Here is a 26,110-nt window from a genome sequence, read left to right as displayed (position 1 = left end):
TGGGAGTCGCCAGGCTGTACTTGCCCAAGACACAACTATGAACTGTTGCCCTGATGTCCTTGTCAGTTGAGGAACCTGTGAACCATTAAAAAGTTAAAAACTAGTTCAATCGGAGTTTAGGGCACTGTAATTACAGTATGTAAATCGGCATCGTAAGCCTAATTATTAGCTAGCCTCAGGAAGAGACCAAGTGCTGTCAATGTTATAGCTGGCACTTGGCAGGAAAAACAAAAGTTTGGCCTGACAAGTTGTGTTAAGTTACCTGTTTACCCACCAGACAGTCAACAATAAATATGACCAAGTTTCCCTATTATTCCTTCTGAAATGACTTTGTCAGATGTAAGATCTAAGCCCTAAATGACAATCATTACGTTTGGGTCGAGCAGGGCTTTTCACTGGCTAACTTTTGTTTGTAAATTATACAAGAGTTGTTCTTCTTCGTCTCTCCGCCTCTCTCTTTTACAGTGTCGAGCGCTAAATTCTTAGGAATGCACTGCTGCTGTGGTTTACAGGTCCAGTTTTCTACCCATCTTAACTTAGACATTGTTGCAATGACAGGCACGTGTCACGCGTTTGCACAGTGCGGGGGCTTTTGGGGCAAGATAGATAGGACATGCATCACTCCTGTCAGACATCATCTAAATCTTTGTTTATGTTTAGCTGACAAAGCCGAAACTCCGAAGAAGGATTAATTCACTACTTTTCAACTTCAAGCTTAAATAAACTAAATATCAATGCACTTTGAGCAACAAGTGGATTTAGAGCTGCATGTGAATCCCTGGTGCTCCCTATTGGCCCCCTGGCGCTTTTCCAAAAATTTTTCATAATGGAAAATTTTGCAGTTTCTTTGGGAGAAAAAACATGACACAAACATGCCGCACGCCTGCCATTTTCGTTTAAACAGCCAATAACATAGCAGTGTAAACCCGTGATAGCGTCAAACCGCGTGTTTTGGACCCATCCAACAAGACCGACTGTCTAAATACGGGTATGCGTCTGACCAGAGGTAGATAGAGTTGCCTAATAGTTAACTAAGAGTTAACTTAAGTAAAAGTACTGTTACTTCATAATAATATTTTAGTATATGCGAAACCGAAGCGACGCATGACTCAAGTAGAAGTAAAAAGTAGTCATCCAGGGAATTACTTGAGTAAAAGTAAAAAAGTAATTTTTGAAGAAAAAAAACTACTCAAGTACTGAGTAGCTGTTGCAATGTCTTTTTTATTTGTTTATTTTTTTTAAATTATTTAATCAGATCATCAAATCATTCAAGTCCATTCAATCAACAATAAATTACAATTCTGTGTTATTGTAAGTCCGTGCACACTGGGGAAGTTTCTATTGAATAGACTGTGCATACAGTACAATAAAAAAACAAAACTCCTATCCGGGCTCGCAAGTGCCATCTGCCATTTTCTTTGGGTCACAGGTTAAATCTAAATAAAAGGTTAGGTCCCTTACAAAATAAATGTGCCTCAGCAGAGATATACAGACGCGTACTTCCGTGGAGTGGATTTAAATAGCAGGTTCAATGTAGCCTAATGTAGCTGATTAAGAGTATAGTTTCTTCTTCATATATCTACTCAAGTAAAAGTAAAAAGCATAGTGATTTAAAAATACTCCTAGAAGTACAAAAGGTTCCAAAACACACTCAAGTAAATGTAACGGAGTAAATGTTACTCGTTACTACCCACCTCTGCAGTGGAGATCATACAAAAACTGAGTTGTCTCTCATTGCAGGTGAGCAGAATCACACTTGCGACCAAGAGTGCTCTCAGGATGGCTGCTGGGGGCCCGGCCCCGGCATGTGCGTCTCCTGCCGGCATTTTACCCGTAAGGAGCGCTGTGTGACGTCTTGTAACCTGCTCCACGGGTAGGTGGAACCAGCACTGCCGCTGTCAATTGAATCCTTGATAACGCTCACTGTGCACGCAGGGAGCCCCGTGAGGTGGCGCTAAACCGGAGCTGTTTGGAGTGTCATCCCGAGTGTTTCCCCATGGACGGCCAGCCCACGTGCAATGCACAGGTCCGGCACTTTCGAATTTCTGCACTAAAAGGCACATTGAATTATAAGACGCACCCCACAAGCAGACCAGCTCAGTTTTGAAGACATTTGTTTGTTGAAACTTGTGCATGAGAAATAATTGCATCAATGAAGGTGTAGGTTCTAATAGAAGATTGGATTGGGCTGCCTGGAGTGGTCGTGAGCTGGAGTACCTAGGTTGCCCGCCAGAGGGCGTGAAGGACCAGTGAAAGTGTTTTGGAGCCTATGAAACACATACATACACAAAAACACACAAATTGGGATTTATTAAGTAGTTTAGCTGGGTATATAAGGCGCACTGGACAATGGGGCGCATTGGATTAAAACTACAGCGTAAATTTGATCTATCTAATCTAAATGCATTCATCTAAATATTTCTATGTAATTTAAATCTGTCTGTATGTCTGTCCTTTTCTCTACATAGCCATCTCTGTCTCTCTCTCTCTCTCTCTCTTTAATTTTCACTTTCTGTCTCTCTCTCCCTCTTTATTATCCCTTCCCTTTTTTTCTTTTACCAAATCAGTTCGGAAAGAGGTGCGTATTTCGCCAAAGGGTTTCGTGGAAGAGCTCCAGGACTGTTTTAGCACTACTGACTGGGACGTGTTTAAACAAAACGCCACCTCAGATAATACTAAAAACCACCAGGAGTATGTAGACGTTGTCACTGCTTACATGGCCAAATGTATTGATGTAACGGTGACAAAGACTATCACTGTCCGGGCCAATCAGAAGCCATGGTTGACAAGAGAGGTCCACAGGTTGCTGAAGGCGCGAAATACTGCCTTCGGAGGAGGAGATTGGGGAAAATCTGAGGACTGCGAGAGCCAACCTGTCACGTGGCATCAGAGAAGCCAAGTTGCAGTACTCTAGGAGGATAGCTCATTGTTTCAACGACAGCTGAGACACACGTAGCCTTTGGCTGGGGATACAGACCATCACAGACTACAAACCCCACCACAGACCTGTGACAGTTCCACCCCTCTGCTCAATTTGCTTAATAACTTGTTCACCCACTTTGAGGCACATAACAGCAGCCCAGCACAGAAAGCTTCACCACCTCCTGGCGAACAGGTGCTGACACTGTCCCTGGAGAATGTAAGGAGAACAGGATCAACGCCTGCAAAGCTTCCGGTTCTGACAACATCCCTGGTCATGTTCTGATGGACTGTGCCAAACAGCTCACAGATGTCTTCACAGACATCTTTAACACCTCTCTGAGCCAAGCTGTTGTCCCTACATGCCTCAAAACTACCACCATCATCCAGGTCCAAAAAAGTCATCACCCTCCTGTCCCAATGACTACCATCCGGTAGCACTTACTCCAATCATCATGAAGTGCTTCGAACAGCTGGTGTCGGAATGCATCAAAAGTGCCCTCCCACTCTCCCTGGACCCTTTTCAGTTTGAGTATTGGCCCAACCGCTCAACCAATGACACGGACTCCACTACCCTTCACACAGCCCTTACCCACCTGAACAAACAGGACTCCTACGTCAGAATGCTGTCCTAAGACTTCAGTTAAGCATTTGATACAATCATCCCCCAGCAACTCATCAATAAACTTTATCAGGTGGGGATCAACATCTCACTGTGCAACTGGCTGCTGGACTTTCTGACCGGGAGACCTCAGGCAGTTCGGGTTGGCAGAAACACATCCAGCACCACCATATTAAACATGGGGGCCCATCAAGGATGTGTGATCAGCCCACTCCTCTTCACCCTGCTGACCCACGACTGCACACCCCTTCACAGCTTAAACCTCCTCGTCAAATTTGCCGATGACACAACTGTGACAGGTCTCATCCACTATGACCATCAACAGTGCTTTTGTCGAAAGGGTGAACAGCACGAAGTTTCTTGGTGTGCATGTCACTGAGGAGCTCTCCTAGACTTCAAACACCACAAGAAAGCCAATTAGCACCTCTACTTTCTCTGGAAACGGAGGAAAGCCAGAGCTCTGGCCCATATCATGTGCACCTTCTACAGAGGCACCATCGAGAGCATCCTGACCTTCGGCATCTCCGTGTGGTGTGGAGCCTGCTCGAGTAAGAAGACCCTCGAGCTGCGAAAAAGATCATCAGTGCCTCCCTCTCATCCCTTAAGGACCTGTACTCCTCTCGTTACACCAGCAAAGCTTTCTGCATTGCGAGAGACCCCAGCCACCCAACCCGCAGCTTTTTCACCCTGCTGCCATTAGGCAGGAGACTGCAGAGCCTGTGGGCCAGGACCAGCAGACTGCGGGACAGCTTCATCCACGAACGAGGCGGTCAGGATGAACTCACTTCCTGCTCTGCCATCCTTCCTCACAGCCAATCTCTCCCCGTTACTCCCTTTACCAAGAGCCTGACTCTCCCTTTTTTCAACAAATAGACACACACACACTGCCTTCAGTAAAATACGTCACTTTAACACTTTAGTACCAAAACAAGTTAACCTTCCTCAGTGCACAATCATGTACATTTGCACTCAGAACGTTTTGTTTACAAAGGTACTATATTCACCTTATGATTTATGTGCCCGCACTGTCTATTTGTGTCGTACTGTCTACTTGTGTGTCTTAGTGTAGTGTGTCCTAGCACAGTTTTTTTATCTTCTAGACACGTTGGTTTGAGAGTAATTTTAATTCTCTGTTTATGCTGCAGAATTGACAATACAGTTGACTTTGACTCTCTCTCTCTCTCTCTCTCTTTTAATTTTATCTTAATTACTTTATAAATCCCAATTTGTGTGTGTGTTTGTATGTGATTTATAGGCGCCAAAACGTCTGAAGCGTTATTTTGTGAACATTTACGCAGTTGTACTTGTGGCGTCTGCGAGTGTAAGTAGCTAGGTTTGTGTCAAGTCATCCTCAAACAAAATTAAAAAATATCTGCTTTTGTGTACAAGCAGCTCTGGAGCTGCATGTGGCAGCTCCAACAACTTTGCCCAAGTAGAATGCTGAGCCATTATGCTTGTAATCTATGAATAGACCATTCATATATTATTATGAATAAATATCTGTCGCTCTGCGCAGGGTCCCGACCAGTGTTCTCGGTGCGCCCATGTCCAAGATGGCCCCCATTGCGTGGCACGCTGCCCACACGGCGTCATGGGGGATGGAGGTGTGACTGTGTGGAAATATGCTGATGCTCAAGGACAGTGCCAGTCGTGCCACCAAAACTGCACTGAAGGGTATCCAAAAAAATACAGTGGAACTTCTTAATACGAGCACCTCTAAACATAAAAGTTTTGTAATACGAGTTTTATTGGCAACAAATATCTGGCTCGCTATACGAAAGAAATCCAGTTCATGAGCAACCCAAGATACAACCACTAGAGACCACTCATCGCTCATGACCACTTACTGTCACCATCAGCTCGTCCAGTTTGCGCATGAAAACTACTAAAGGCAAAAATATTGTACTGTCATAAAATGTGTGCGTATGTCCATTTAAAGTTACAGTAACTTTATTTTAAGTGCTTACGTATCATCAATCTCATACCTGTCAACCTCTGACAATTGCTCCCCTTATTAATAATTGGTAATTCTCCTAGTTAAGCAATAATAAACCTTACAAACACAACGTGGCACCTATTACCTAACAGAAAGACTATGGTGAATACCATGACAAAATTAGCTACGGTGACGTTGTCTGCTGCTACCAGTGACAGAGACTATCTTGATTAAAGCCCAACCAGGCAAGAAGAGATGACTCTTTTTGATTAGATTTTTTCCCCTGTATAAAAATTCTTAAATGGTGTACACAATTTGAAATGATGAAAAGACGTATAAAATACAGGGAAAACACATAAGTTAATAGATACACCAACCTGCACCCACACAAGCACTCTTCGTACGCGTCACATGCAAACCTTACGGCAATTAAGTGATCAAAATAAACTCACATTTATCCCATTAATATCATTTTATCTATCTTTATATAACTGTATTTTTAAGTGTAATTACTATTTGAATTGGCTTTTTTTACAAAAAGAGCTGTAGAAAGTGATAGTGTTGCGAGTCCAGCTAAAGGGGCAAAAAAGTGATGTATAAAAAATGAAACAGGAAAAGAAAAAAAGTGCTCTAATAAAGGTTGTGTGTTCACATACATTAAAAGTTACAGTATCTTTCACTTTAAATGTACAGTAGGTGCTTGTGTATCATTAAAAAGCCATGTTCCATCACCCCTTCCGCATCTTTGCACCACGCAGACTACTTTGTTACTGGGACTTGCTCATAATAAAATTTTGTTTTGATAATAACACTTTATTTATCTTATCAATGTATTTTCTTATGTTTAGTTACTATTTGGTTGTGTTTTTAGTGATCATGAAGATGTTTTATAGCTATTTAGAGTTCAATTGAATGGTTTGCGACAGGGGTCTTGAATCTACGGCTCGCGAACTAGATATGCAATGTTTGACTCGAGATTAATGTAAACTCATGTCAATCTCTTTCATAACACTCCAACTTTGATGTGCACGATGTTGAGAATAGTGCCCATATAATCAACATAGGATTTATGTAAGGAGTTGTTCGGTATTTAAAAAGCATACTCCCCACTACAGCTGACAGTCGAGGTGTCGCTACAAAATCCTTCATAGGGAAGCTCCTTTAGCAATTTAGGTTCACAGTTAAAACACTTTATGATGAAAACATATCAAAACAAACTGTTAACACTCAGAAACGCCAGCCAAGCACACAGAGCAATAAAATTAGGTGAGCGGCAGAGCTATGCACTCCGCGTTGTCGCCAGTATTCTCGTTTGCAGTATTTTGTGACAATTTTACAAAGAATCTCTGCTTGTTCTGAAACCATTATTTATGAAAAAAAAATATGGTCAAAATGAGCATAAACGATCAAAAGTACTTGCTTGAAAGAGACAAGTTTAAAGTGGTATATTTGTTGATATGGGACACAGGCTTCTGGTATTACTCTTATATCATAAATGTTATCAAATCATTAAACGTCCCACAGTAAAATAGTATTCGCTGAAATTTTAAATTTAGTCTCAAACGCAGGTTTGCCGGTTTTGCTGAAATTTGTTTTAAAATGTATGTATGTCTCTCTCAAAAAAACAATCAAAATATTTTGCTATTCTGGATCTCTGGGTCAAATAGGTTCTAGACCCCTGTTTTAGTTGCCAGGGACCAGCAAATTAGTTTGAATCGATTTCATGTCAGAAACGTTTGCTGTTATTGTCAGTGAGGTACATCCTTACCATATAGCACACCACAGCAGTATCATCAGGAATGATGCAATACCACTGATATTTTTGCAATCCAGAGATGGAATAAGAGCTTGCTCTGTCCTCTCCACGTATCGACCCGGTATTGCAGTACCTCCTGGAACGGTCCATTCGCAATGACCGCAGCAAGGCTTTGATGCTAGGACCTTAGCTCGGCCTTTTGCCGAGAGTAAGTGTCCCCGCTCCTTGGCTTTGTAGCGTATTATGAACTGACCGATAACGGATAATGGATAATTAAGAAAATAGAACAATAACCCTTAAATAATCTAACCCCCGCAACGAAAAACACGAAAAAATATACTTTTTTTGTGGTCACAGGTGTACCGGTCCCGGACTGCCAGGATGTTCCGGGTAGCGTGATGATCACACACCAAAAATAAAAATACTTGTCGGTGACAGGAAAAAAAATGTAATTTTTTTTTTTTTTTTTAGTGCTACAAGACACTCCACCCTGGCAGTGGGCGTGGTCAGCGGGCTCCTCCTCCTCGTCATCATGTCGCTAATTGTCATCGTTTTGCTGCGCAGGCGCCAAATAAAGAGAAAAAGGACCACACGGCGTCTCCTGCAGGAGAGAGAGGTCAACTACAACACACTACTTTTTTTTCCAAGGACTGTCCCTGAGCACCTAAACCGCTCGGGATTTTTTTGTCACTTTAATCCATATATTACCAATCATTATGTAGCATCATGCACCAAATTGATTTGAAATAGGGGGAAAATACACCCCCCTCCAAAATAAAAAACACAAACAGAAAAAATGAAAAAACTAAGACAAAACCTGAACCTTTAACTTTAAACTTTTTGAACTAAAGAACTTTAAAATCAAGCAGCTCAGAATATCTGAAAAACAATCAACAAAACAAAAATGAAAAATATTGATTTTCAGTGCAACAACAAATACACTATGAAACACAAGAATAAACTTTACATCCTTCCATCCATCCATTATCTGCACCACTTATCCTCTGTAGGGTCGCGGGGGTGCTGGAGCCCATCCCAACTATCTTCGGGCAGTGGGCAGGGGACACCCTGGACTGGTTGCCAGTCAATCGCAGGGCACACAGGGACAGACAACTCGCTCGCTCATTCATACCCAGGGACAATTTGGACCAGCCAATTAACCTGACATGCATGTTTTAGGAATGTGGGAGGAAACCGAAGTGCCCGGATGAAACTCACGCAAGCACGGGGAGAACATGCAAACTTCACACAAGGGTTCGATCTCATGACCTCAGAACAATGCCGCACACGCGCTAACCACTGCGCCGCCGTGTTTAAACTTTACATTTTTATGTAAATATTGTGTTGTATACTTAACAAATTCAAAGCAAATTAGAATGGTTGTGCGCCATTAGAGCATCACCTGGTTTGAGTCGCAACCCATTTTAGGGCGGCATATCCCTTTTTGGCATGGTCATTGGCACATGAGAATAAAAAGCCCAAAGAGTAAGACTGAATCCAGATGAAGACTAACATTCTGAGCCGCCATCCTGTTGTTCGCTCCCAAGAGCCGGCTTATGTTTATGTTTGCAAACAGCAAATCAGTAAACATTACCCGATCTATGTTAACCCGCTTGTGTTTACGAAGCATGTGTTTGCCTGCAGCTGGTGGAGCCGTTGACCCCCAGCGGCGAGGCCCCCAACCAGGCTCTCCTGAGAATGTTGAAGGAGACGGAACTTAAAAAGATCCGGGTTCTGGGTTCCGGCGCTTTCGGAACTGTCTTCAAAGTGAGACAAATTGATTGGCTGGTGGGAGAAGAGGCTAAATAAGCGAGCATGATGCTTTTCAGGGTCTGTGGATCCCCGACGGTGAGGACGTGAAGATCCCGGTGGCCATCAAAGTTCTTCGAGAGGCCACGTCACCCAAGGCCAATAAGGAAATTTTGGATGTGAGATGGGTTTTTTTGGTTGGGGTATAATCAATATGTTTTTTTTATTCTCTCCCTTTTTTCTTCTTCTTTACTCTTTTGCTCTTCCTCTCCTTCTTGTTTTTTCTTCTGCACCTTCATGTTCTCCATCCCGTTCTTACTTTGCTGTTTCTTCTTTTTATTCATCTTTTTGATTTATTGTTCTTCGGCTCCTTCAACTTCTCTTTCTTCTTCTACTTCAGCTAGTTCCTCTCGTTGATCTTGTTGTTTTTTCTTCTTCTGCTCCTACATTTCCTCCTTCGTCTGCTCCCTTTTCTCCTTATCATTTTGTATTAGTATTATTATGCTCCTTCACCTTTTCCTCCTTTCCCTTCTACTTCAACCCTTTCTTTTTCAATTCCTTCTTATTCCTCTTCCCTTCTCTCATTCTTGTTTCTTGTTCTTCTGCTTCTCCGTCTTCTTCTGCTTCTTTTTTGTTTATTTTTCTTCTACTATTTCATCTTATCCTTCTTCTCCTTGTTCTTTTTTTATTCAGAACCCTTCATCTCCTTTTTTCTGCTCCTCCTTTGTTTCTTCTTCTCCTGCTCGTCTTTCTTATTTTCCTTCTTATTTAGCTCATTCTTATCCTTGTTCCTGTTTTTTCTTTTTCTTCTACTCCAACATCTTCTTCTGCTCCCTCTTCCATTTATTGTTTTGTATTATTATTATTATTCTCCTTTAATTTTTCCTCCTTTTCCTACTTCTTCTGCTCCTCTTTCTCTTTGTTTCTTCTTTTCCTGCTCCTTCATGTTGTTCTCCATCTTCTCCAACTTCTTCTAGTCCTTTTATATTTCTTGTTTCTTCTTTTTGTTCTGCCCCTTAATCTTTTCGAGTTCTTCTTGTGCTCCTTTTTTTTCTACCTCTGAGCACTTGCTAAATTTTGTACTGCAGGAGGCGTACGTGATGGCAAGCGTGGATCACCCGCACGTGTGCCGCCTGCTCGGCATCTGCCTGACATCGTCCGTGCAGCTGGTGACGCAATTGATGGCTTACGGCTGCCTGCTGGACTATGTTCGGCAGCACCGGGAACGTGTGGGCGCTCAGTGGTTGCTCAACTGGTGCGTCCAGATCGCCAAGGTAGGACCAACGTCCCTGCGACGCTCCCAGTATTTCGACTTATGAGGTTTGGGTGTCTTCTTTTTGGCAGGGAATGAGCTACCTGGAAGAGCGCCACCTGGTACACCGAGACCTGGCGGCCAGGAACGTGCTGGTGAAGACACCTAATCATGTGAAGATCACAGACTTTGGTCTGGCCAGACTTCTGACGGCCGACGAGAAAGAGTACCACGCCGACGGAGGAAAGGTGTGAATGCTAAGCGAGGTTTGACGTCTAAAGGAAGATTATTTATGTTTTGGTTGGGTTATCAGGTCCCAATCAAGTGGATGGCCTTGGAGTCCATCCTTCAATGGACGTACACCCACAAAAGCGACGTTTGGAGTTATGGTAGGTCCTCCTTCCAACTGCCCCGCCAATTGAAATAAAAACTGTGCCCCCTACAGGAGTGACAGCGTGGGAGCTGATGACGTTCGGGTCCAAACCATATGACGGAATCCCGGCTGGCGAAGTGGCGTCGCTGCTAGAGCGAGGAGAACGCCTGCCGCAGCCGCCCGTCTGCACCATTGATGTTTACATGCTCATGGTTAAGTGTAAGTCGCCAAAGAATGCCGTATAAAAGTTTATTCGGCAAGAACTGGACCATTAGCCGCCAATTTTTCGCTAGGTTTTGAACCGTGCTGTCGATTTATGGATCTAGTGTAAATGTACTTTATTTATACAGCTCTTAACAACAATCCCTTTGGTGTACCAAAGGGCTTTAACAATAGAAAACCGTCAAGTCAAGTCAAGTCACATTTATTTGTACAGCCCAAAGAGTCTCAAAGGGCTGAACAGACCACAGATTATTGCAAACCACAGAAAATAAAATAAGTAATAACCAAACAAAAAATAAAAACAATAAAAGAGAATAAAAACTTTAAAATACAACGGGATCAAATAAGTATAAAATAAAAGTGTCGTCATATTACTGAGTATCAAAAGCTATACTGAAGTCGTGGGTTTTCAGCCTGCATTTAAATTGGCCTATGTCAGAAATAAAACGCATCTCGGCTGGGAGCTGATTCCACAGCCTTTTGGCGGCAACGCAAAAGGCTCAGTCACCCCAGCGTTTATATTTCAAACTGGTAACTTCTAGCACAAGTTAGTCCTTGGAACTCAGAACTCTACCATTATTACCAACAGTTAAAAGCTCAGATATATAAGATAGGTCAAGGCTGTTACGAGCTTAAAAACAAACATTAACATTTTAATATCTAAAAAGGATAAGAGCCAAAAAAGGGAGGTAATAACCTTAAGTTATTAAGGAATCTTTCACTTGTCTCCAAGTCATGACGGCTTAAAACAATTTACTTTTGCTAGAAGATGCAGCTAAAAAAGCTCGTTCTGACAACGTTGTTGATATGTTTGTCAAACCGGAGGGGACTGTCAAAAGTCACACCCAGGGTTCTGACGGTTGAACTCGACGTAGAAGACAGGGTACCTAGGCTGGCCATCATGGTTTCTCCAAACACAATATTTTGAGTTTTGTCATCTATTAAACATAAACGAGAATTTTAATACACGAGTTAAACAAAAATCTGTCTCGCTTTACAAAGAAAAATCCAGCTCATGAGCAGTCGAAGATTCTACCACTAGAGACCGCTCGAGACCGCTCACCACTCATGACTGCACACCTTTAGCTCGGTTTAGTTGGCACATGCGCTTCCTGCCATAAAGTACCGTATTTTCCGCACTATAAGGCGCACCTAAAAGTCTTAATTTTTTTCAAAAGCTGACCATGCGCCTTATAACAGAGTGCCCCTTATATATGGCTCAATATTAAATTCGCAAGGTCTCGCAATTTACTCAACAGTCGCCGACTCGATTTTACCCCGAACGTGGAGTAGTCCGCGGTGTATGCTGGGATTTATATACCGGCGTGTCATTGGCTAACCAATGTGTCAATCATCATTTGAATCGATCACTATTGGCTGAAGTTATTCGGACCCTCGGATTGGCTAGATGGCCAAAACAAACCCTGCAATCGGCCGAGTTTAGCAATGGCGTAGCATGCCCGCGGTGTATGCTGGGATTTATATACCGGCGTTTTATTGGCTAACCAATGTGTCAATCATCATTTGAATCGATCACTATTGGCTGAAGTTATTCGGAGCCTCGGATTGGCTAGATGGCCAAAACAAACCCTGCAATCGGCCGAGTTTAGCAATGGCGTAGCAAGCTTGCTAAAGTACGCTATAAAGAAACATTTTTCATTAGTCTGTATTTGTAAATATTCTACTCTTTTGGATTTACTTCACTCACGGTTGTAAGAAGACCATGATTGCGTATCATTATTGAACGTGAGAACTTAGGTGAGCTATGCGGCTTTATATTTTCCCGGTATCTTGTTTTAGAACGATCTTGATGTTGCTGTGATGAGTTGAGTGAATTCAACTTAATTCCAAGTGTTTATTGTCATATGCACAGTTGTCATATGACAATAAACACTTGGAATTACACTTGTCATAAGTTGTGAGCGAAAAAGAAAATAGAAACATAGAAATGTTTGGCATTTCTTGAATCCCAAGACTTTAACCTTCCGAATGATATTTGAAATGACGCATTTAAGTGACATCGTACGGACACCGCATCCGCACGTGTCTACGACACGTTTTTGCTTCTTTGCAAGCTTTGGGAATGTTAAGGGGGTAATCAGTTGGACTGAATCATCTGACTGTTTGTCGACGTTCCCATTGTAGCGCCTTATATTCCGGTGCGCCTTATCTATGGAAGGTATAGGACCAAAAACTATTTTTGGGGGTGCGCCCTATAACCCGGTGCGCCCTACAGTGCGGAAAATACGGTACCTGATTCTACGGCCTTTGCAATAACTGTAGAGTACATGCATTCCGCAGAAAATGTGTTTTAAACGCGTCTCCTCAATCACATTTGACCCTTTATGTGACTTTTTGTGACCTTAGCCATGAGGAGATTGATGATGATTAAAATGAAGCAAAAAAATAATATAAAAACAAGAGTGCGGTGATTGTGTGAGTGAACAAGCCAAGGAGTACAATCAGGAAGAAGCGAGTACCAATCACAAAGCCCCCAAATATTTTTACCCAGTGCTTTGCTCCTTTAATTGTCGGGGGAGGTTATATTCCTGTTGCAAAAAACACTAACAAAGAAAAAGACAGGAGGGACAGAGTGATATTATGCGCGTGGTTGAGGTTTTCATTTATTGCAGGATGAAAATGGTAAGCGTAAGGATTGTTTCAAATCCAGTCCAAATGCCTAATCAAACGCCCAAAAAGATGAAAAAAGAAAGGTTTATTCGACTGCATGTCCGAACCAGAACAGACGGTAGACCCAAACGCGTAACAGTTCACACCAAACTTTATTGCGGAAGCAGAGAAGTCAGGCCCGGGAAAACAAACGCCAGCGATTTGGTGATCGCTGGGCAGGAAAAGCAGGAAGCCCATGAGGTCGGAGCGTAGTCGGTGGGCAGAAACAAGTTGGGCAGCCGGTACGGGAGATTGGAGCTTGGTTGGTGGACGGAAACAAGTCGGGCAGCCGGGACAGGAAATCGGAGCGTGGTCAGAGGAAGGAATCAAATCAGGTAGCCGGAGACGATCGATAAGCCAGGGGCAGACGAGTAGGATACAGGATAAGACGGGACAGACGGGAGCCAGAGTCAAAAAATGCTTGCCTTGCATGTGCGGAGGTTTGCTGACAGACTGACATGGAGTAAATGAGAGTACTGAGTTTAAATAGGAGGGGAACCAATCAGGAAACGAGCAGCAGCTGGAGCCAAACGAGCGGGCACAGGGGAGGGCAATGGGCAAACCATGACAGTGCATTTAACAATTTCCCATAGTTGCATGCGCAACAAATGGAGCCGCAATGATGATTTCACCCAGAAGATGGCATTAGGAAGGAAATTATTTTTAACTTACATAGACCACCTTTAAATAAGTGCTTATGTATCATCAAAAGTGCATCGTCACTCCTCCTGCACCTCTTTGCCACGCACACGCTCCGTCATAATAAATTCACCTTTTCTTTCGTTAATATAATGTTTGGGAAAATTGTCTCTTTACACCAGCAATTTGATGAGCTTGTATGTAGCGGCACCACTTTAGTTGGCCGAAAACCTGCCTGTTACAAAATGAAACCCAACCAACAAATCGACCACCACAGGGTGCTCTAATTAGACAGCTACGTGTGGTTTATTTAGATTTCATTATTTTTGCATGCGGCTTATAATCAGATGTGCCTTACAGTAAGTTTGTTAAATTTGTCCTACATCCATAGGTTGGATGATCGACCCGTCCAGTCGTCCAAACTTCCGCGAACTCATCGTTGAGTTTTCAAAGATGGCGCGGGACCCCAGTCGCTACCTGGTCCTGCAGGTAGATTATCCCTTAGCGATTAGTTTAGCAATAGTCGATAAATTATTGTGATTTCATCCCTCCAGTGTGATCCGCCCAGCCCTTCAAATAGCAGGTTGTTCTCGCGCTTGCTCAGCTCGGATGACGCCGAGGACATGGTAGATGCTGAGGATTACCTGCTGCCACACAAAGGCTCCGGTAGCGATGGCGGACACCCGTGCGGTGCCACGGTACGGACTTTTCCTTTGGGTGGCGGTTTCCGGGTGTTGTGACCAGTGTTGGGTGCGTTACTGAAAAAAAATTAAACAGTTACAGTTATTACGTTTAAAAAGGAATTGTGTTATCCTCTGGATTATTGAGACAAAAAGTGGCACGTTACTTTAATACTAGGCAAACTACGGCCCGCGGGCCACAGGCTTTTTCATCCGGCCCTCAAAACCAAAATAGTCAAAATACAATGACAATTGATGTAAGTTAACAAATTACTTCAAGTAAAAAACTTTTTTTGGGGTGTCAACTTTCACCCTATTGTCCACGTCTGTGGCTAAAACAAAAATGCCACAAAAAAAAAAAATACTACACACATACTAGAGAATGACTACAAAACTAAATATCGAATTTAGTGGTAAACACAGGGACCTGATATATTATTATTTCTTCATTCTGAAAAAAGAAAGTACGGTACTTAAAAAATACTAGAAAAGCTACAGTACTACTGTAATACAAAAGTACGATGACAAAAAGATTACAAAAGAAATACTACAAAAAACTACAATAAAACTACAGTCATATTAAAAAATATTATAAAAATACTGCCACATACAACTACAGTACTAATATAATACAAAAAGTCTACTACATAAATATTCCTAAAGAAATACTAAAAAATAAACCTATAGTAATATTACAAAAATACTAAATAAAAACTACAAAACACTTCTATGGAAATATGACAAAAGAACTACACAAGTACTAAAGAAATGCTAAAAAATTACTGTCTTGGAAATACTTACTAGAAAAATATTGTGACAGAAATACTACAAAAATACAACTGCAGTTGTAGTATTGTTTTAGATACTACAGCTATCCTACAAAAATAAAACTACAGTAATACAACAAAAATCCGACGACAAAAATACAGTACTATAAAAACTAAAGGAAAAACACAGTAATACTACAAAACCAAATATGAAATGAAGTGCTTTAGACTTAATATCTGACTTTGTGATAATTGTGAGTGTTTTAAAACCAATTTGATGAAACTAATCTATTACAACCTTCCTGTGTGGAGTTTGCATGTTCTCCCCGTGCTTGCGTGGGTTTCCTCCAGGTCCAAATTGTCCCTAGATGTGAATGAACGAGTGAGTTGGCTGGCAACCAGTTCATGGTGTCCCCTGTCCACTGCCCGAAAATGGCTGGGATTGGCTCCAGCACCCCCACGACCCTACTGAGGATAAGCAATGCAGATAATGGATAGATGGATGGATAATCTATTACAAAATATCAACAAATATAACATGTAGATGCCTGCATTTATATTTATTCATAAATCGAATAATGGTAAGAGTCTCCAGAATTGGCCCCTTGGCCAAATTTTTGAACCCAGTGTTGCCCCCTACTTGCAATAGTTGCCCACCTCTGCAAAATGAACTATCTAGTTACAAACTACAATATATAAAGTTGACCCCTTAAAACTCCTTAAAAATAGCCACATGGACAAAGAAATTGTAGAAAACGTGTACACCAGGGGTGCTCATTACATAGATTGAGATCTACTGGTGGATCCCAGAAGTCGCACTGGTTGATCAGGGGAAACCGTATGCAGTGCTTTGATTTGTAGAGACACACTACCATCTAGCGGTCAAATGCAGCATGTTAAAATTATAGTGTTATTTATTATTTCTTTGCAACATCATTGGCCTCTAAAAATAACTGAATTGACACTTACAATTACACTGTTGATTTATTTTGAGTAAAAACATTTTGTGTTGGTGGTAGGAAGGAGTGGAGAGGTGTTGTGAAAGGATAGTGGGATTGTGGACACGTTCTAAAGGGTGGGCTGGGCACCCGTATGATGCGGCAGGGGTAAACCAGTGAAAGCTGTTGGGCCCTGCTGTTGAACAGAAGAGTTTGTTGTATCACCCTGACCCGAGTGACACGGCTGCTTTCTTGTGTCCCGTTTCATCTGGAGGGACGAAAGCATGACCAACTTGGGTGCCGAGGTGCTTGTTTGGGGGTTTGGGCATTTGGGTTGGCCATGGTCCAAACATTTTTGTGTGTGTTTTCTGCAACTTTTTCCCTTTTTTTATTTTCTTTGTTTTTGTATGTGTTTGCCTTGCTGTCGGTCACCCCTCTCGAGGCATATGACAAAGGTAGATACATAGATAGAAAAAACATTTGATTCGTTTACACTTGCCTTGTGAAATATTGTCATTATTTTCACATATTAGGAATTTCAAAAAAGGACTGAAATCCTAATTGGTTTTATTTAGTTTAAGTTAAATAAAAGAATGTAAATAGAATCATAAACGCATTCTGAAATATTTGGATGTTTTGCTGTTTTTGTGATGGGTAAATCATTTTGACTTGCTCATTTTTAAGTAACTCGTATGCTGTAAAAGTGTGAGTACCCTTGGTGTACATCAACCTATGGAACCGGTGAACCCTTCATACTTCATATTCGTAGATTACAAAAGTTGATTATTTTTGGATTTTGACTACTCCTTTGGGTTCCTGGCGGAATGAGGGATGGTATTACTTAGAGTTAAAGGGGCAACTGTTATGATTTGTAGTAGACCCAAACGCAGGAAGCAGGAAAAGGTAAAGTGCTCAAAAACAGATGGCATTCCATAACAAATATAATCCACAAAGTAACAAACAAACGGTCAAATACAACAATAAAACTGTCAGAAACAAAAAACAAACCTCAGAAATCAGGATAACACTGGTAAAGGTGAGCGTGATCATGAAAGTGGAAACTAAAATCACTCGACCCTGGTTGCTGTCCAAAATGTTCTTATGACGGGTGAGGCTTATTAGGGACTAATTAGGGGGCGAACTAGGTGCAGGGTGATTGGACACACCTGTCCCAATTAAAAACAGATTAGGCGCCTTCTGCTGGACGGAGGTGCGCCAGGCCTAACAGGAAACCGTCAAATATCAGAAGACTTGACTAATTTGGGGCCTGCGTTTAAAAAGTAGCTGAGTAATGCACCTAGTTGTAACAATAGTTAAGTTAAAGAGTTCTATTAATAACGTGTACTCATTACCAAGAAAAGGTCCAGGAACGCGCTACAAACTCCAAACACTGCTTGTGACGCAATGGTAATAGCTTCTTTTGCAGGCTAATCCCTCACGGGCTAACAGCTTAGCCATGCGCTACATCAGCGACCCCACTGGATACGTAGTTGAGAGAGACCACCTTCCTGGGCATGGTAAAAAAAATGTTTCTATGGGGTTTTTTTCAGGGTGGAAAGATGAATTACACATAACCGTCACATTTTGTTGCAGAGTACATGAACCAGGCTGAGGGTGCCATGAGCAACGGGCGTTCAGATTTATACAACCCAAACTACGAAGACTCCTGCCCGATTTGGGGCTACAACTCACAGGAAGGGAAATCGGAGGGACCCGAATACTTGAACACAGCGCAAAACTCGCTACCCCGCACCGAGACCCTGGAAAACCCTGATTACAGAGCAGACTTTCTTCCCGGGCCTGCACCCCGTGACGCCTTGTTTCTGGCTGCCGCACAGAACCACGAATATTTGGGATTAGCACCATGCAGACCTCCTACCTTCTAGGGGGCGCTACGCCCTCAGCGACACATCATGGAATTTTTTTAATCGCACAGTTGAATTCAAGAACAAAAAAAAGAGGAAAACATTCACACAAACTTACACTCATACATTCTTTCTGTATTTTTATTTCTGTGTATTTTTTTCAATTTTTTAACTTATGTGTCATTGTTGTTGTCAGTGTTAGAAAGACGCATGTGTTACAATGGTTGTTTTTGAACGTTGAATTAATGAAGAATTTGTTTTAAACTTGTGCAGATTAGTTATGAGTAATTGCATAAAAGAACACTGGATAGTTTCATAAATTAGTTTTATTTGAAGGCACAATAACTGTCAAATAAAAAGCAAAAAATCTCAGATGAGGTGTTGAAATTTTTTCATTCTAATGAATATATATATAATAATAATAATAATTTCCTTGTATTGTCATTCTGTGTAACAATGTACACAGAACGAAATGTCGATTGCACCTGACCCGTTGTAGCGAGCCGATGCAGCCGCAGCCAACAGAGGGCGCCGCCGACCACTTTTTAAGTCTTAGGAATGACTCGGCCGGGGCGCGAACCACCGACCTCCCAGTATATATATATATATATATATATATATATATATATATGTATAATTATCAATAAGGATCGACTGATACAGGTTTGTCAGGGCCAATTATGATAGCGAATATTAATATGAAGAGGAGGCCGATAACAGATATTTGGAGCCAATATTTATTCGCTCTGAAAGCTTAAAAATTAGCTTTTACAAATGCAAAAAGGCACAAAGAATATTTGTTATAAATTGAAATAAAACTTAAATAGCTCCCTGAAACTTTTTACAGTAATTTAGAATTTCAACTAATATGGGTAATCTTTCACTTAAACCAAAAATTAACAGTGTAGGAAATAAAATTAAGCTTAGCAGACATTTGTATATAGGTACATTAAAACTTAAATAGCTCCCTATTGTTTAAACAAATACATTAAAATGTCAATGCAACAACATGACTTAACTTAAAACAATAAGTGGAGGGAAATTTCAACAGAGCTGGCGAATTGAAAAGTGTAGGCAAAATGACTTGACTTGACTTGATTTAGAGCCAGGATGACGAAATAATGTTATGGTATCAGCTAATCACTCAGCTTTCCACTCTTGCCTGCTTTTATGTTCTTCAATCACAAACTCACCTGCTTGATTGACGAACTAACGGTGTGCTAAGAGTTAATACAGTCTCCAACTGAACGAGCTTCCCTAAAAGTGCTCAAAAACAGATGGCATTCCATAACAAAGTAATCAAAAAAGTAACAAACAAACGGTCAAATACAACAATAAAACTGTCAGAAACAAAAAACAAACCTCACAAATCGGGAAACACTGTAAAAAGTGAGAGTGATCATGAAAGTGGAAAGTAAACTCACCCCACCCTAGTTGCTGTCCAAAATGTTCCAATGAATGGTGAGGCTAATTAGGGACTAATTAGGGGGTTAACTATGTGTGGGGTGATTGGACACACATGTCCCAATTTTTAAGCAAATAAATGAAAATGTCAATACAACAACATGACTTAAATTAACTTAAAACAAATAGTGCAGGGAAATTTCAACATAGCTGGCGAATTGAGAAGTGTGGGCACTCCTGATTTAGAGCCAGGATGATGAAATAATGTTATGGTAACAGCTAATCACTCTGCTTTCCAATCTTGCCTGCTTTTTATGTTCTCTTTCAATCACAAACACACCTGCTTGATTGACGAACTAACGGTATGATAAGAGTTAATACATCAGTCTCCAACTGAACAAGCTTCCCTAAAACAAGTTGACTACACTTTTTACGCTATTTCTTAAAAACACGCTTTCCTATCACGGACTCAATATTCAATCTCAATATTTTCTGCAGTGTTGATTGTCTGGCATGTCGGGACTCAGGAATAAGCAGAGCTGCAGCTGTTTACTCTGCTCTAACGTTATTTTTCCCTCTTCAATGGCTCAGAATTCAGGAGAAAGGGAGAGAAAGCATCGGCTGTATCTGAGCCTAAATCAATCAAACTAACGCATAAATTAAAGAATATATGTGTATATACATACAGGCTGTTTTTTTCGGGGGCGTGGGAGTTTGCGCCCCTACAAGCAACCAATAGTACTTGTTTCCATGGATACCAGTAGCAGGAGAAACCTCCTGATCTGACTCAGATACAGCACCTTCATCATCTGGTTGCTGTTGTTTTTCAGTGTAAACCTCATCCCGCTTTTTAGAGATGAGCCCGACCTCAGCATTGACGGGCAGCGGCGTGTGACAATACTGATACTGAGACAAAACTATTTTGATCCACGACAATAGTAGCAATCTATGATGACGTTGTCATCTGCTATCAGTGACCGAGACTATCTGGATTAGACCCGAAACAGGCAATACGAGATCGATCCAACAAAAAAGTAAAAAAAAAATAAATCCTGTACGAATATTGTTATATAACATACACAATTTAAAAAAAATCAAAAAGCTTATACAATACGGGGGAAACAAATTGAGAGGTATGTATTTTTTCTTACTCAGTCACAACGGATGAAATGAGTCAGTACGCAGAAAATCTGTAACCGGAAGTATCTCCATCGAAGCGAATCAACTTTAACTTGACGTTAGCATTGGCCCCGGGCGAGCAAAAGGTTCCCACAATGCATTTATGCGTACGTTCTTTAAATGTTCTACGGGGTGTTGATTCTGCAGTTTTGGCGTCAAAATTGCCGGCGGGACACCAAGGAAAAAATTGGGCCGACGGACGGCGGCTGACACAAATTGCAACAGGTAGCACCACTGAAGCTAACCAGTTAATGCTAATAGATAGATAATTGGCTCTGTCGGGTGGTCAATCATTTGCAACGCTTCCTTCAAAAGTTTTATTGGACCGAATGGTAAAATTGACAATCTTTACAATATGTTTCCACTATTAACGTAATCTTTTTTTTAATGTATTACATTTTATTATAAGCAAGTGCCACGATACGATTGTCAAGGTGTCACCATAACATCTATTGTTGTCAATGACCGCTTCCTCTTCCTTCACATTAAAGCTGCTTATATACTATATCCCAAATTTGAAAATTGTCACATTAAACCATGATAGAAAACTTATTTTTTCATTCCTAGCAATGTCTTCTTACTTTTATTCAAAAATCTTACGCTTTGTTTACAGGCAATGACCAAAGACGCCCACTAGAGGGGGTCAGAGTGTTGGATTTAACCCGGTAGTTTTTTTTATTAGCAAAACGCTTATATTTAATGATACAACATTTTTTACCTATGAATATTGTTGTTGCAGCGTCCTAGCTGGACCCTTTGCCACCATGTTGCTGGGAGACCTTGGGGCTGAGGTCATAAAAGTGGAGAAACCAGGTGACATCTCATTAAATATACATAAAAAAACATTCTAAATTGCTATTGCTTATTTAAGTAAATCTTAAAAGAATGTTTGCATTTTATGGAAATATATTAATTCCAAATGGAATGTTCATGTCATAAACAACAACAAGGAATTTGAGGAAAAATTCCTCCCCGTTGTGTTCAGAGTTAGACGTTGAGTGGAACTGACAGGCTGCAAGAAAAAGAATAAAGATTAATTCAGCCTAATAATCTTTGATATTTAATTTTAGTCACATGCTGTCGCTGCTCACAAAGAAACTATGAAAGCTTGGCAAGTGTTGTGCACGAGGACTTAGTAAACAGTTGTTTAAAAAAAAAAAGTCAGTTGGGATTAACTCGATTTTGCCTAATTCCAATCTCTTTTGTCCATTGTTTTCTTCCATACAAATTATAGCTATTTATGTTGTCTTTACAAAAAAATTAAGAAAAAAACAAACAAAAAAAACCCCACTTCATATGTTAGCTTTTGGCAGTGGCCATCAGTTCAGTTTACACCTATGCCCTCATTCCAGTCTGAATCTGTAATGTGTTTCTCTGCATTCTGACTCAACAGACCGCGCATTAAACGAAGAAAAATAAAAAATAAACAGAATATTAAAGACGTCTCAAAAATGACGCCGACGCGGCAGCTGCTATTGCAGTATTTTGTCATGAAAAGCGTATCTGCGGGTGCATTAGGACAGGTGCATCAGGACAGGTGAGGAAAAACTGCAGATTTGGTGTCAGCTTATACCACCTGATTGACAGAAAACGATCATACATAGTAACATCACAAATAACCACTAAGTATTTGCAAGCAGTAAGATTTAATCAAGGTTCCTGCGGATCCTTCAAAAGTTTTACAAGGCATTGAATTCTCATCTCATCAGCTATATCGCTTATCCTTATTGGGGTTGCGGGGGAGGAGGGGTGTTGGCTGTAGCCCATCCCAGCCATCTTCGGGCAGTGGGCAGGGGACACCCTGAACTAGTTGCCAGCCAATCGCAGGGCACACGGGGACAGACAACTCACTCGCTCAGTCACACCTAGGGACAATTTGGACCGGCCAATTCTCCTGAAATGCATGTCTTTGGAATGTGGGAGGAAACCGGAGTGCCTGGAGGAAACCCACGCAAGCACGGGGAGAACATACAAACTCCGCACAGATTTGAACCAACGCAGGAGGTTCCCACCACCTCAGAACTGTGCCGCACATGCGCTAACCACTGCGCCGCCGTGCTGCCTACGGCATTGAATTCATTATTCTAAAGTTAAGGTCTTAATTCGCATTAAGATATCCTAAATGCAATTTCCGAAATTATTAAAAATGTGACCACATAAATAAGATGAGAGTCTGAAACTCATGACAAAAAGTTGCGGGACACCAGGGCAGACAACTCTGAAAAGTTGCCCGCCCAGCCATAAAGTTGCCTGCCCCATTTTTCACAACTTGAAATGCAATAAGAAGACTAATCGCAAAAAAAAAAAAAAAGGATAGATTATCAGAATATATAACAAAAAACAACAACTTAAAATTAAGTTTATTATAAATCTACTTATAACATTCATTGCATGTATTTGACATCGCTGTTTGCCATCTGCCATCAGTATGTACCTGATTTTACTCATCTTCATTCTTGCAATGTTTGCGTTGCGTGGTTTGCTACAAGCCACGTGAACTCCTTTTTCCACGATGCTTTTAATGTACGTTTACGTTTTGTAGCGTCCTACATTTTGTTAGCTTCTTTTGAATCTTTCTTCTGGGGCTGAGGTTTTGGCTTGATTCTTAACCACTTATCCATTTTTCTTGTGTTCTCCGTGCGTCTACTTTGGAAAATGATATGCAAATTCACACCCTTATAACGCTCGGGAAAGTCCGGACGCACGAAATTATTTGATGGTGATGTGGTTTCAGTCGGGCCTTTAAAGCAGACCTGTGTCTTTGGTCTACACACTACACATAGTAATTTAGGACAGACACGTTTACTTTGGACCATGAAAGTGTCAACTCAATGAGAAGTGGCTGTCTGACAAGCATTTTTCACCATGGCTAAAAGCTGTGCCAGGTAATGTGAATGAGGCGCTATATGATGTGTGCAAGAAACTTTAGTGTTTTCTTGTTTCAATTGTGTGTGTGTTTTTTTTGTCCACTTGGTCTTAGATTTCATTTCAAAAGGTATGACAAAGTCTTTAAAAGTCTTGAATTTAACCTTCCTTAAGCTTTAGGAAACATGTTTATATTACTGATCTAAGTAAAATAATTTTGATCAGCGATGCGCGTAAATTAGTTAAGCCACTTTGTAGCACTTTGCCTCATATATAATGCTGGTCCATATCAGTTAAATGGACAAAAATAGTGGCTCAGATGACAAGTTCATATTTACAGTCGCTTAGTTCACACATGAGTGACTTTCTTTTGCTTGCAACTACTTTAATTGCATAGTTTGTGTTTGTGGGATCAATAATAATAATGATCCATCCATCCATTTTCTGCACCGCTTATCCTCAGTAGGGTCGCTGGGGGGCTGAAGCACATCTCGGCTGTCTTCAGGCAGTGGGCTCGGGACACCCTGAACTGGTTGCCAGCCAGTCGCAGGGCACACAGGGACAGACAACTCACTCGCTCATTCACACCTAGGGACAATTTGGAACAACCTGCCGTGCATGTTTCTGAAATTTGGGGGGAAACCAGAGTACCAGAGGAAACCCACTCATGCAAACTCCGTATGGGGAGGCTGTGGTAGCTCGAATTGAATCCTGGACCCCTGCACCGTGGGGCTGCGCACTAACCACCTAGCCGCCGTGCTGCAAGATTAAACTTTGGAATTTTTAAACAGCGGCTTACGACTGTTGAAGTCTGTGATGCGAAACCACGTTTGATTTGGAAACATGTGCTTTCTCATCACGCCACTGTCGGAAATGGCCGTAAATTGCGGGTTTGGCAAGGCCGTCTCGTCCGAAGCGGTCTTCGACTGCGCTCGTTTGTCAAACAACACGGACATAATTCTGCTCGTGGTGTCTCGTTCTCGGTAGGAATTTAAGTTGGTAGGCTAAATGAGATGGGGGGAAAAAAAACATACAGGTTGCTTTTAAAGTGACGGTGTGCAATATTAAGGGTTGTATGGATGCTTGAATTCTTTGAAAATGTTTGAATTTCATTGTGGTGTTTTCAAAGATTGAAAAGTGCTTAAATTTTGGGTGAAGTTTTTTCAGCAAGTCAACTTAAAAATGATGCCTACACTGCTCTTTGGTGACATTGCTTTGCAATTGCATTTATTCTTCCTTCGTAATTAATAGGTACTAGCATTTGTTTTAATGGCAATGTCTTATGAAGTGTCATTGCCCCCTACAGGTCGCAACTAAACAGTGCACTATGAAATGTGTATTAGGATTACGTATCAATTATGGACATTTGTTATGGGCTGTGCAAGATAGCGTCTCCTAATGGTAAATTCTAATGGGAAGAACTTCCCACAACTGAAAATCTAAGCTGAAAAATTACTGTCATTTTTACCAACTTGGCTTTGAAAAGTCCATAAAAAATGCTTGAATTTTTCTGTGAAGGAGTTGTAAGAACCCTTAAGAACCTGTATCTTAAAATGAAACTGAATTCGGAAAAAAACCATGCAATATAACCCTAAAATATCACTTTTAGCAAAATTCAGAAGGCTTATTTTAATTTCTCAAGTGAGCAAGGATAATTTACAGTCAGTGAAAGGACATGAAAGCTACTGTTAATCCCCGCAAACGACAACAAAAGATAGACCAAGCTGGATACACCTGAGGTGGGTGAAATGAGTCAATAGCTGGAGTAGTTCATTGTGGAAGAGGATTGATACTGAAGGGTGAAGCAAGCTTTATTTACGTTTAGCAGCTAACAATAACAAAAGCAGCTTGCAGTGAGCTGTAGCTTGGAGCCAAGTGAGTGGCTTAAGAAGGAAACGGTAGAAAAAAAGTCGAGGCTGTCTTTCTGTGGAAAGCAAATCACAATCAAGAGTGAAGTAAGCATTATGTACACGGAGTAGCTAACAATTACAATCAAGGCTTGTGGCGAGCCATAGCCAAGAGGCTGACATTAGTGGCTAGAGAAGGGAACTGTAGAAAAAAGGAAAAGCTTATGACACTGAAGGACAAGGTCAGCCCTAATTACACAAAGCAGTTAACAATAATTACACTTACTAGCGGCGAGCAAAAGCCTGCAACCAGGTGGCGAGGGGAGGAAAGAGTGGAAGAAAGTCAAATTTGATTTCCTGTGGCAGCCCAATGACATTGACCGGGAAAGCAAGCTTTATTCAGATGGTGCAGCTAAAAACAACAATA

General features: G+C 41.2%; 2 protein-coding genes and 1 pseudogene across 12 annotated transcripts in view; all 3 read left to right on the top strand.

The window, feature by feature from the left end:
• The window catches only part of LOC148348213 (melanoma receptor tyrosine-protein kinase-like), a 48,761-nt gene extending 30,001 nt beyond the window's left edge, over positions 1-18,760 (top strand). Inside the window, exons 13-27 of the mRNA XM_088321830.1 lie at positions 1,741-1,873; positions 1,936-2,026; positions 5,058-5,215; positions 7,591-7,623; positions 7,705-7,849; positions 8,878-9,000; positions 9,063-9,161; positions 10,071-10,256; positions 10,327-10,482; positions 10,548-10,623; positions 10,680-10,826; positions 14,530-14,627; positions 14,693-14,836; positions 17,950-18,040; positions 18,117-18,760. Of these exons, the coding sequence (XP_088177956.1) occupies positions 1,741-1,873; positions 1,936-2,026; positions 5,058-5,215; positions 7,591-7,623; positions 7,705-7,849; positions 8,878-9,000; positions 9,063-9,161; positions 10,071-10,256; positions 10,327-10,482; positions 10,548-10,623; positions 10,680-10,826; positions 14,530-14,627; positions 14,693-14,836; positions 17,950-18,040; positions 18,117-18,409 (1,973 nt within the window). The 3' untranslated portion in view covers positions 18,410-18,760. The remainder of the gene's footprint in view (positions 1-1,740; positions 1,874-1,935; positions 2,027-5,057; positions 5,216-7,590; positions 7,624-7,704; positions 7,850-8,877; positions 9,001-9,062; positions 9,162-10,070; positions 10,257-10,326; positions 10,483-10,547; positions 10,624-10,679; positions 10,827-14,529; positions 14,628-14,692; positions 14,837-17,949; positions 18,041-18,116) is intronic.
• Positions 7,249-7,388, top strand: LOC148348214 (U2 spliceosomal RNA; annotated as a pseudogene).
• Positions 18,761-20,987: 2,227 nt separating the features above from the next.
• sugct (succinyl-CoA:glutarate-CoA transferase) overlaps positions 20,988-26,110 on the top strand; it is a 126,281-nt gene continuing 121,158 nt past the window's right edge. For 10 of the 11 annotated variants that reach the window (XR_015847489.1, XR_015847491.1, XR_015847490.1 and 7 more), the window contains exons 1-3: positions 20,988-21,196; positions 21,585-21,636; positions 21,711-21,784. Coding sequence is in view for 8 of the 11 variants with exons in the window: in XM_088321837.1 (XP_088177963.1) it covers positions 21,067-21,196; positions 21,585-21,636; positions 21,711-21,784 (256 nt within the window). In the remaining 3 variants the exon portion in view is untranslated. The remainder of the gene's footprint in view (positions 21,197-21,584; positions 21,637-21,710; positions 21,785-26,110) is intronic. The other variant, XM_088321839.1, reaches the window with a different exon arrangement.

The sequence above is a fragment of the Urocampus carinirostris genome, chromosome 18 (assembly GCF_059441175.1).
Source record: "Urocampus carinirostris isolate Australia breed hairy pipefish chromosome 18, RoL_Ucar_1.0, whole genome shotgun sequence".
Lineage (NCBI taxonomy): Eukaryota > Metazoa > Chordata > Actinopteri > Syngnathiformes > Syngnathidae > Urocampus > Urocampus carinirostris.
The sequence above is the reverse complement of the archived record's forward strand: the minus strand, read 5'-3'. Positions and strand labels throughout refer to the sequence as shown.